The sequence below is a fragment of the Gobio gobio genome (genome assembly GCF_949357685.1).
Source record: "Gobio gobio genome assembly, chromosome: 19".
NCBI lineage: Eukaryota > Metazoa > Chordata > Actinopteri > Cypriniformes > Gobionidae > Gobio > Gobio gobio.
This window is the reverse complement of record NC_137112.1, coordinates 23348031-23360768: the sequence shown is the minus strand read 5'-3', so window position 1 is coordinate 23360768 and position 12738 is coordinate 23348031. Positions and strand designations below refer to the sequence as shown.

At 41.4% G+C, this 12738-nt stretch overlaps 1 protein-coding gene across 1 annotated transcript in view; it reads left to right on the top strand.

Moving 5' to 3' along the window:
* grin3bb (glutamate receptor, ionotropic, N-methyl-D-aspartate 3Bb) overlaps positions 1-11719 on the top strand; it is a 165734-nt gene extending 154015 nt beyond the window's left edge. The window contains exons 7-9 of the mRNA XM_079845067.1: positions 8173-8337; positions 8952-9019; positions 10596-11719. Of these exons, the coding sequence (XP_079701193.1) occupies positions 8173-8337; positions 8952-9019; positions 10596-11109 (747 nt within the window). The 3' untranslated portion in view covers positions 11110-11719. The remainder of the gene's footprint in view (positions 1-8172; positions 8338-8951; positions 9020-10595) is intronic.
* Positions 11720-12738: the final 1019 nt, after the last annotated feature.

Genomic DNA, 12738 nt, shown 5'->3' with positions numbered 1-12738 from the left:
CCACCTGTGCAATAAGTCAATTCGTGAAATTTCCTCATTACAAAATATTCCACGGTCAACTGTTCATGGTATTATAACAAAGTGGAAGCAATTGGGAACAACAGCAACTCAGCCAGAGGCCACGTAAAATCACAGAGTGGAGTCAGCGCATGCTGAGGCGCACAGTGTGCAGAAGTCGCCAACTTTCTGCCAAGTCAATAGCTACAGACCTCCAAACTTTGTGTGGCCTTCATATTAGCTCAAGAACAGTGTGTAGAGAGCCTCATGGAATGGATTTCCATGGCCGAGCAGCTGCATTCAAGCCTTACATCACCAAGTGCAATGCAAAGCGTTGGATGCAGTGTGGTAAAGCACTCCGGCATTTGACTCTAGAGCAGTGGGGACGTGTTCTCTGGAGTGACGAATCACGCTTCTCTGTCTGGCAATTCGAAGGACGAGTCTGGGTTTGGTGGTTGCCAGGAGAACATTACTTGCCTGACTGGATTGTGCCAAGTGTAAAGTTTGGTGGAGGGGGATTATGGTGTGGGGTTGTTTTTCAGGGTTTGGGCTTGGCCCCTTAGTTCCAGTGAAAGGTACTCTTAATGCTTCAGCATACATTTTAGACATTTTAGACAATTTCATGCTCCCAACTTTGTGGGAACTGTTTGGGGATGGCCCCTTCCTGTTCCAACATGACTGCGCACCAGTGCACAAAGCAAGGTTCATAAAGACATGGATGACTGTTGGAGATTAAGATGGCGCCGCCGTGCTCGGTCGCCGTTCAGGTCGCTCCGCTAAGACTTTGCTTTTATTTATTATTCTACTCTCTTTTACTCTCTATTTTTTCCAACGGATCATCTGCTTTGATCTGTTACGACAGCAAAACACTTCTGGAAATTGGTTACCGCTACACTGACCTGTTTCAGGACACTTTCTCCAATCTTCCATCTGATATTCGCCGGGACGCCGAGTTGAACAATGGCCACTCGAGTCGACGGCGAAGATTCAAAAAACACCGCGGGAAACGCGCTGGGATCCGCAACAGACTGAGAAAAAGAGCATTCAGTCCTCCTCTCCTGAGCATTTTGCTCGCAAATGTCCAATCCTTGGAGAATAAGATGGACGATCTTAGAGCCAGGATAAGTTTTCAACGGGACATGAGAGACTGCAACATCTATTGTCTGTCCGAAACATGGCTCACGCCAGCGGTCCCGGATACAGCCGTGACGCCGTCCGAGAACTTCTCTGTTTTTCAGATGGACAGAACAGCCGAGGCCGGGAAATCTAAAGGCGGTGGAGTGTGTTTCATGATAAACAAGAAATGGTGCGATCCTAGGAACATCTCCATTCTTTCGCGATCCTGCTCGCCTCACTTGGAACATTTAACTCTCATGTGCCGGCCTTTCTACCTACCGAGGGAGTTTTCCTCGGTCATCGCCACTGCCGTTTATATTCCACCACAGGCAGACACGGGGCTGGCTTTATCTGCCCTCCATGATGTGACCAGCGGCTTCATAAACAAACACCCCGACGCTGCTTTCATCGTCGCGGGTGATTTTAACAAAGCTAACCTAAAGAAAGTATTGCCAAACTTTCACCAGCATGTCTCCTGTCCCACACGAGGAGCAAACACACTGGATCATTGCTACTCTCCGTTTAAGAACGCCTACAAAGCTCGTTCACAGCCAGCTTTTGGCAAATCGGACCATGCCGCCATTTTCCTCACACCGGAATATAAACAAAGGCTCGTTCAAGAGCCCCCGGTGAGGAGGGAAGTCAAACGCTGGTCATCCCATTCAGAGATCACGCTACAGGCAGCTCTTGATGACGTCGACTGGGACATGTTCCGCGCGAGTTCTGAAGACGTCAGCGAGTTCACAGAAGTGGCGCTCTGCTTTATCAACACACTGACAGAGCAAGCCACACAAACAATAACTATAACGTCCTTCCCTAATCAGAAACCGTGGGTGGACAGTTCAATCCGCACTGCAGTTAACACGCGCACTATCGCGTACAATGCCGGTCTCCAAACGGGGGATATGAGGGAGTACAAAGCTTCATGTTACGCCCTCCGGCGCGCCGTTAAAGCCGCAAAACTCCGCTATAAAGACCGAGTGGAATCTCATTTCCAACTCAACGACTCCCGGCGGATGTGGCAGGGACTGAGGACCATCTGTGCTTTTGGAACTAAATCCTCTGCAGAGGTGAGAGCTGATCCGTTGCTGGTGAACGAGTTAAACTCTTTCTACGCTCGCTTTGATGGTAATCGCGGCAGCGCGACTCCGGCGAGTGACGCGTCAGAGAGAGTCCCTCAGAGCAGCAACAGTCACGTGATCTCTGTCTCGGAGGAGGAGGTTCGGAGCGCACTCAAACGTGTGGATGTCAGGAAAGCTGCTGGGCCGGATGGTATTTCAGGTCGTGTTCTGCGGTCCTGTGCTGATCAGCTCGCAGGGCTCTTTACATCCATATTTAACGAGTCCCTTGCTACATCTGTTGTCCCCACCTCCTTCAAACGATCCTCCATCATCCCTGTACCTAAGATCAGTAAACCCTCTTGCCTAAATGACTATCGTCCAGTGGCTCTCACATCTTTAGTCATGAAGGTCTTTGAGAGACTCATTAAAAACAACATTTGCTCCTCCATTCCTGACACTTTGGACCCTCTTCAGTTTGCCTATCGTCCCAATAGATCGACTGAAGATGCCATTTCTCACGTCCTTCACTCCTGCCTCACTCACATCGACAGCAAAAGTGGGAACTATGTCAGGCTGCTATTTATTGACTATAGCTCAGCCTTTAACACCATAGTTCCCATTAAGCTAACACACAAACTCCTGGATCTAGGCCTGAATTCTTCTCTCTGCCTCTGGATTGAAGATTTCCTCACTGGCAGACCCCAGGCGGTGAGAGTAGGCCAGTTCACCTCCACCTCCATCACCCTGAGTGTTGGAGCTCCACAGGGCTGTGTGCTGAGTCCCCTGCTCTACTCTCTCTACACCCTTGACTGTTTGTCCACACACAGCTCCACCTCGATCATCAAGTTTGCTGATGATACTGTTGTCCTGGGTCTCATCTCCAACAACAATGAGACGGCATACTTGGACGAAGTGGAGCAACTGACATCATGGTGCCAGGACAACTGTCTCTCTCTGAATGTTAACAAGACCAAAGAACTGATTGTGGACTTCAGGAAGAGACAGCATCGGTCATACTCCCCTCTCATGATCAGCGGGACACCGGTAGAGAGAGTGAGCAGCTTCAAATACCTGGGTGTGAACATCTCCGAGGATCTGACCTGGACTACACACATCCAGACACAGGTGAAAAAAGCCAGGCAAAGACTGTACCACCTGCGCCAGCTGAGGAAATTCAGGGTTTCACCAGCCATCCTGAAAACTTTCTATCGAGGGGCGATAGAAAGTGTCCTGACTCAGTGCATCACAGCGTGGTACGGGAACAGCACCAGTCACGACTGCAAAGCCCTGCAAAGAGTGGTGCGCTTATCCGAGCGCATCTCAGGCTCAGCTCTCCCGTCTCTGCAGGACATCTACACCAAACGCTGCAGAGGTAGAGCTACTAAAATCATCAGAGACATTAATCACCCTGCAAACTCTCACTTCACCCTGCTGCCATCTGGTAAGCGCTTCCGTAGCCTGATGGCAAAGACTGAAAGACTCAGGAGGAGTTTCTTCCCCCAGGCCATCAGACTCCTGAACTCAGTCACGTGACTTCACTTCACCCCCGCACACACATAAACATCCAGTTTATACATTAACATCCACATACTGCCATTGCACTGCACTTTACTTTCCTATTGTTACTGCGTAACAACCTGTAATAAACCTTGCACATTATACTTATTTATATATACATATATATATATATTTATGTTAACCACTTATTTCTAAGTCTACAGTTTATCTCACTTATCATATCCACTTATTTTTTTATATTTTTATATTTTAATTTTTATATTTTATTTTTATCTTATTTCCTATTTTTATCTTTTACTTGATTTATTTATAATTCTACTTATGTTAATACTTTTTATTCTAATTTTATTCTATTTCTATTTTAATTTCTTGTAACTGTTACTTGCACTGTCCATGGAGCGGACCTGTTTACATTTCACTGCCAGTTGTATATTGTGTATATAACTGTGTATGTGACAAATAAAACTCTTGAATCTTGAATCTTGAATGAGCGAGTTTGGTGTGGAGGAACTTGACTGGCCTGCACAAAGTCCTGACCTCAACCTCAATAGAACAACTTTGGGATGAATTAGAGCGGAGACTGCTAGCCAGGCCTTCTAGTCCAACATCAGTGCCTGACCTCACAAATGCGCTTCTAGAATAATGGTCAAAAATTCCCATGAACACACTCCTAAACCTTATGGAAAGCCTTCCCAGAAGAGTTGAAGTTGTTATAGTTACAAAGGGTGGGCCAACTCCATATTAAACCCTACGGATTAAGAATGGGATGTCATGTGTATGTAAAGGCAGGTGTCCCAAAACTTTGGCAATATAGTGTATGTATATATTTTAATATTTAGACCATTTCTAACATTGATTGCTATCAGGATATGAAGAGATTTTCAACTAGTATAACAAAAAGTGTTTTAAAAAAAATTGTCTGTAAATTATGTTTTTATATAGCCTGGTTCCGCCCTACTACGTTCTTCCGCTCAATTTTAATTTTCCTTCAGGACTCCGTCTGGGATTGCGGTATATTCTCTGGTTTTCTCCGATCAAATTTTAACCGGTCCAATCAGCGAACAGAGGGGGTGGCTGAGAACGATGACGTTGATGTCGTGTGCTAGTTTGAGATGACATACGTCACGACAAAATGTTAGCGATTGGTTATGGCAGATCCAGAGTGGCTCTGGGCAGATCCAATAGTTTTAAACTTCAACAGAGTACCCGCCTTCAAGGAAGTTAACCCTTGTCAATGGAGAGTGGCCAGACTCTCCGCACAAATGAAATGTACGAGAGTCTGGTAGGACCAGGCAGTTTTTAGATGGATAACATTTTCTAAACACTTGCAATAGCGAGGGGCCGTTGATACTTTTTCCTATGCAATGACGTTAGATGTCTAAAATCTTACAGGGGAACGGGACAAAAATTTTTTGACATCATCATGCACTCATGGGTGTGTTCAAATTCTTTCATTGTCATTCTTTAGTCTAGAATAATGAGGATGTCCTTCCCACTAATTCCACCTGCCGCTGACTAGCAAGTAGAAAATCATGGTTCACTGACTTTGAAATGTCCCATCTTTTAATAAATAGATGATAGAACTGATTTGAATGCCATTTCATGGGGTCTTTCTTAAATCTCATTCATAAAATCTTTGTGCCAATCAATCAAACCTCCAAATCTGACTGTCATGTACTACAAAATTAAAATTTTCTTTAATTAATTACTTGATGCTTTATCAAATCAAACAAAGCTCCTGAGATTACACCATCCTGTCATTTCTTTATATGAAAAAGCCAATAGAGAGCTCAAATGTTTATCATTTCCGCAGAGCCCCTTTAAGTCTGACAGGCTGATGTGAGTAAGTGATGTTTGCTTTAGCGATCAGTGGCAGAGGGGCTTCAGTTCTTACATATTGATTCGGCTCAGTACCTTCACTAACTTATCTTGTGTCATTATCTCCGGTGCTGACAGAGGTGTGCGTTAGATCTGCTCGAAACCTCAGAAGATTTCAGAGTAAATGACACTTTTGGAGCGTGCTGATCGGCTGACAACTGACATCCAGAGGAAGAAATAAAGGCCGAACTACGCCTCTCTCCTACAACACAAAGATTTCTCAGAGCTGCCGAATACTTTAAGCTTGCAGCAGGGCATGTTTTTTTCATCTCTTAATTTCAGGAAGGAAAATTACCATTGCCTGAGCAGAAAAGATTATTCCTCATTTCCATTTTAAATCTCGGTGCTCTTGTGGCATCAGAGGCTCACTGAAGGATGAGAACATGAGGACAATGCATTGTGTGCTGGTTAAAACCTACGCAAGATACACTCGGTTTTGAATCGATCCGACAAGCGAACATGTTTGAGAAGGAGCTAATAGGATGTGTTATTTCCCAGAATGTTGCTTGGCAGTACGCAGTGGCCTTACAAAGATTTACAGGATTGGATTCGTACTTGTGGATAAGTAAAATACAGTGAACCTGACTTCACCTGCTTTTTCATTGGTTTTGAGAACACAAAGTACCCGAAAAAAAGAGTTTGCAAGAGCTATGCAACTGAAAAGTTTATCTGCCAAGACACAGGCCTCATGCATGCCCTGCGGTCATAACACACAGATGAAAGACTTAGAAGTTCATTCATGTATTTTTCTTTTCTTGTCTTTTCCGTAGTCTCTGTTTTGGTTGACTGTATGGTGTAAGGTATTCTCTGTGAGCAATATTCAGTTCATTAAAGGTGAAGTCTGTAATATCTGAACCATATAAAAGTCCAAAACTAGTGACTGTTTTCCTCCCATCTTCCTTTGATTGACAAACATATAGCTCCGCCCCAAACTCACCCCATTGGCTGAGTCACTGTTGCTATGTCGGGCTGCTTATAGGAAGCTCAAAACAAACAGGATTTTTTAAGTCATAGGGGCCTATTTTAACGATCTGAGCACATGGTCTGAAGAGCATGGTGCAGGTTCACTTAGGGCGTGTCTGAATTCACTTTTGCTAGTTTAACGATGTGAAAAAATGGTCCAAAATGGTTGTACCTAGTCTCTTAATGAGTCATGGGTGTGTTTTGGGCATAACGTGCAATAAACCAATCAGAGTCTCATCTCCCATTCCCTTTAAAAGCCAGTTGCGCTTGCACCATGGCGGATTTGCTATTTACATGGCGGAATTTATGGCCTGAAAGACTAAACGCTTCTCCAGAGAGGAATCCTTTTATTTTTAATATTAAATTTTTTTTGTGTGCTCCTGCGCGTCCCTGTGTGTGTAATAAGCAGAGTGCACGCTCCTATAGGCATATAACTAACATGCCATTTAAATAGCACAAAAAAATAGCGATTTCAGTTGCCTCAAAATAGCAACGCGCCAACAATGCGCCTGAACACCTCTCTTTTTTCAGACCAGCACGCCCATGGGTTAACAGATGGGAGCGAATGCATTTGCTATTTAAACAACATGGAGCTGGACGTGAAAATGATAACGGCGTCAGGCTGAAACTAGCAAAAACCCTTGCGTCACGCTTGGCGTCATACACCCAGGTGTATGATAGGGCCCTTAAAGTTTTTACATATTCAGGGAAATAAACCTTTAGATAGTTCACTTAAAAGATGACTCTGCAAAAAAACAGATCACGTTTCCACAACAATATTAAGCAGCACAACTGTCTTCGACATTGATAAAAAATAATAAATGTTTCTTGATCAAATACATACAGCCTTAATGAGCATATCTTTCATAAACATTCAACAACAACAAAAAACTTACCAACCCCCAGCTTTTAAAGTGTATAGTCTATTCTACTGATAAAAATGTCTATTATCCACATTTAAAATGTAGTCTTTTTTCCCCAGGAAAATTATAATTTTGATGACTTATCTATGTATTTTTCTCCAATCAAATGCTCTCTAGAATAAGAATGTCCCGCCCCTAATGGTGTCTGCAACCGACAAGAAAGTTTCACGAAAAAAAGAAAGGGATGAACCCTTTAATATGTCTGACTAAACATTCAGGTTCAAAAGGAAATATGTCAACACAGGTCAGAAAATGTTTTTTAGCCTAAAAGGACAAAAGAATACACACTTTACTGTACCTTTTAGTTTTTGCATTTTAGTCAACTTGATTTTGCAGTGTGAAAACTCTTTCTGCAGTTTCAAAAACCTACAGATTTATGATTAAAAAACAATTATGTAGAGCTGTTTGATTTGATTGATTTTTGTGTCTATATAAAGATCAGCTCTCCCTATCTAATATTAATATGGCTCCTGCTTTGGTATTAATAAGATGATTTTTAATGTCAATTAGTTCAAGTTGGTAGGTATCATTTTCCATCAAAGGCACTGCGGGAAGTGTACATAGACTGTAAAAAGTGTATGGGCTTCTCTCAGACTAATGAAATATCAGTCAGCAGGATTATACTGCCCTCCTGTGTACAAGTACTGCATCACACCCCTTTGGTCATTAAAGCTGCAGTGTATCATTTCTTCGATGTTTGTTCTTTCTCTTCCCAGACGCTGCAGATGGGCATTCGTCACTTCTCAGGGTTGTTTTTGTTGCTTTGTGTGGGTGTGACTGGGGCCTTACTCACTCTGGCAGGAGAACACGCCTTCTATCGTCTGGTTCTGCCACATATCCGCCGCAGACAGAAGTTCAAATATTGGCTTCACACCAGTCAGGTGAGCTTTGAGCCTAATTTAAAGGGATAGCTCACCCAAAAAATCACTCGCCTCTTCCAAACCAATCTGACGTGTTTCTCTTGTGAAACATAAAAAGAGACATTTCACAGAATGTCCAAGCTGCTCTTTTCATAAAAAAAAAGAAGAAGTGAATGGTGACCACGTCTGACAGATTTAGACTAATTTTGTGGTATGTTTATGGCACTTTTGTCATGTTTGGAATTTGATATTGAGTAAATGGCCGAATTTTAATAGCTGACTGAACTGTCCCTTTAATGCTCATGATGTGTCCTTTCTACTGAGCTGGGCTAGCTGTCGCGCAGTTTATTATTCCATCAAAATGTTTCCTTTCTTCCCTCCGCTGATAACTAAGACTAAGAATGCTACAGCTCTAACTTATTCATGGGGCAAAGCTTTGACTCTGTAAATGAGATGTGCTTGATCTCTCAGGGTCTTATAAGCTACTTTCTCTGAGGGGTGGGGAGGGATTACTGCCAAGTCGAGTCAGTAATTGCCATCTCTGGAATATTGATTTTTAAAATCAAAAGCATGATGTTGATCTCTCTCATTCATCTCAAGCTGAGACAAATCCTTTTTTCTTTTCTTTTTTGCAGAAAATCCACAGAGCACTGAACATGACTTATGAGGATGTGAAACGGCAGCGGGCAAACACAGAGAAAAGGTTTTGACTTTGTTTTATTAATCTATTTTCCATTTTAATAACAGCAGGATTGTGATTATCACTGCTTATTTCATGGTTTTCCACTTTAAATGTACGGAAAAAAACGAACGCACTTGGGTTTAAATGTTTGTTTCATTTTTTTTTTTTTTTACTCAGAATATTTCTGGTTTTATTTCAGCAAGCTGGACAATAATTGTGACCCTGGACCGCAACGTAAGGGTCAATATTTTGAAATTGAGATTTATACATCATCTGAAAGCTGAATAAATAAGCTTTCCATTGAGGTATGGACAATATTTGGCCGAGATACAACTATTTGAAAATCTGGAAGCTGAGTGTGCAAAAAAAATCTAAATATTGATAAAATCACCATTAAAGTTGTCTCACTGAAGTCCTTAGCAATGCATATAACTACAACTAATCATTTTTTATATATATATATTTATGGTAGGACAATTACAAAATATCTTCATGGAACATGATCTTTACTTAATATCCTAATGATTTTTGGCATAAAAGAAAAAATAATAATTTTGACAATGTATTGTTGGCTAATGCCACAAATATACCCGTGCGACTTATGACTGGTTTTGTGGTCCAGGGTCACAATTTAGTCATGCTCTTTTTAGGGATAGTTTACCAAAAAAATAAATAATGAATATTTTGAATGAGCTTTTATTTTTTTCATTTTCATTGTTCATTGTTTTAATTGTAATCTTTAATTTTAAGTAATTTATTGTTCTTAATTAGTTGCATAGTTTTTAAACGTTTATTTATCTTCAATTTGTTTTTATTTCTGTTTTAGTTTAGTAATTTTACTTATTTCAGTTAGTTGCCAAGGCAACATTTCTATAGGCAAATTTTTAAATTTTCTTTTTTTTAATTTGTTTTTTTTTATTTAGTTTTTCTTTAACCTAATATTTATATATTATTTCTGTCTTAAATTATATAATAATTTAAGAAAATTATTTGTAATAGTTTTAGTTAACATCAGCAATACAGTGTTGTTATTCTTATTATAGCAACCGGCCCAGACAGCAAAATGGTGTCGGCCTAGATCTGCTACGCACGGAATCCACACGTACGATATGTGGGCCAGATCTGGGCCGATACTATGTTGCTCTCTGGGTGAGGATCAAATGATGGACAATGGTGGAGCATTTTTTAAAGAGAGTTCACCCAATAATGAAAATTATTTCATTTATTTTTTCTCACGTTATTCCACAGTCTTCCATAATTCCATGACTTTCTCTTTTCCAAAGTCAGACTTCCAAAGTCGTAACTTTTTGATTAATATTTTGGCTGCTCTTTTCAGTATAATGAAAGTGGATGGGGACTGGAGCTGTAAAGTTCAAAATGCATCATTAAAGTGCCATAAAAGTAGTCCATGTGACTCGAATAGATTCGGAAGAGTTGGAATATAACACACAAGTCATATTGATTACTTTTATGATACTTTTATGGTGTTTTTTTGTCCTTTTGGAGACTTTCACTTTCATTATTAGTAAAAGAGTTAGCTTGCAAAAATTCAATGTCTTTTTAACACGATCACATATATTGCCTTGTCTCTTCCCAGTTGTAACATCCAGAAAGCCCAACCGCATCAGCCACCTCCAGCTGCTCCACTTGGATCCTTTGCCAGATGGAACAACGAAAGCACCAAGGAACCACAGGAGCCCAAAGACAACAAGAGGGTCCATTTCAACCTGGAAACTCTCAACACGCGCAGACTTCTCACCCGAGTCATCTCGGAGGGGGGTCAGGCTAGCTCCAGCTCCACGTTGAGCTCTGGGGCTGGGAGTTTATTGGCCAGAGTGTGTGAAAACGGAGGGCCCATTCAGCAGCCCACCTCCTCAGTGAGATCCTCGAGCCCCTCCAGAGAAGGCGAGCTGGAAGAACTTCAGGTGAAGATCGAGGAAATCCGTGGGCATTTGAAAGCTGCTCTGGCTCGTAGGGCGGAGCTTCAGACTACACTGGCTAAAGAACGAGCGGCTGTCACTGTCGCCCCACCGACCACAGCAGCTCCGCCCACAGTCACAGCCACCATTTGCCCCGCCCTCACCAAAGAGCCAGCAGATTTGAAAAGGTGATGCTCACAATGTCTGAAATGAACAGTGACAGTAGACATGTTTTTCTATCTTTCTCCTCCAAAAAAAACTTTCATATACACCAAGACTCTTTTAAAATCATCATGCTAAGGGAACATTGATCCTTGGTACCGTTTTGCTAATGATAACGCTATAGGGCCTCATGTGGCTTATTTTCTAAAGCATCACTCCCCAACTGCTGTTAAAGCAGGCGCTGGCAGGTTGGGGATTTTTTTCCGAATCATTCAGACGTTTGCAGGTGAAACCTGAAGAACAAGCGTTATAAAGTTGAAAGCACCAAGCAAGTCCATGCTTTTCTCTCAGAACTTTATTTATTCATATCCCAGAAGGACATTCCCCTCTGCCCATCTGTGAATAAGAATCAGAATAAACCCCTGTTGTACCCAAGGCCTCATAATGGAGTCAGAGGGAGAACAGAACATTGACTCGGCTGCTTTGCCAATTATTTTATAGCTTGGTTGTGTCTGATCTCAAAACCGCTATTGTTATTGACATTTTTTCCCCCCTCCATAAAGTCATATTGACATATGAATGGCCAGGTTGCCTGTTTGAATTAAGTTTGATGTTAAAGAAATAAATGTGATCTTGTCATAAATTTGATATCGTACTTGATCCAATTGAGCTCGAACTTTACATTTAAAAAGTAAGGCTGATTTTTGTTGTTATAGTCCTCGTGATGAACTACAAAACTTTTGGTGGATACTGGATGCATGATGCACAGTAAGGGGAAGAATACTGCATCATAAAGCATACAGTATAATTATACAATATTTACTATTGTAGTTCAGAAACATATCTGCTTGATGCACGGTCAGCATGATGTTTCTGCTTTGTCATTTAAGTTGCCAGACATTTAGGATATTCACCTTCAACCTACATAGATTTTTTTTAATGATCATGGATTTCCTTCAAAAAGTAAAAAATAAATCAAAATTCCCAAAAGTAAAAGTCAATTCCCAGTACACTCTAAAAAATGCTGGGTTAAAAATAACCCAAGTTGGGTTGAAAATGGACTAACCCAGCAGTTGGGTTGTTTTAACCCAGTGAATGGGTTGTTTTAACCCAGTGAATGGGTTGTTTTAACCCAACAATTGGGTATTTTTAACCCAGCGGTTGGGTTAAATGTTTGCTTAAAACAACCCAATCGCTGGGTTAAAACAACCCAATTGCTGGGTTAGTCCATTTTCAACCCAACATGGGTTATTTTTAACCCAGCAGTTTTTAGAGTGTATATTTAACAGATTTCATAAAACACTTTGATTACTTTTTACTTTTCCTACATGAGATTTTAGCATTACATTGCAGTTATTTGACCAATGAGGAAGGCACTTTCCATACCAATCAGGTATAACCCTATGACCACTGACAGGTGAAGGAAATAACACTGACGATTCCTTTATCACGGCACCTGTTAGTGGGTGGGATATATTAGGCAGCAAATTAACATTTTGTCCTCAAAGTTCATGTGTTAGAAACAGGAAAACTGGCCAAGCGTAAGGATTTGAGCAAGTTTGACAAGAGCCAAATTGTGATGGTTAGACGACTGGATCAGAGCATCTCCAAAACTGCAGCTCTTGTGGGGTGTTCCCAGTCTGCAGTGGTCAGTATCTA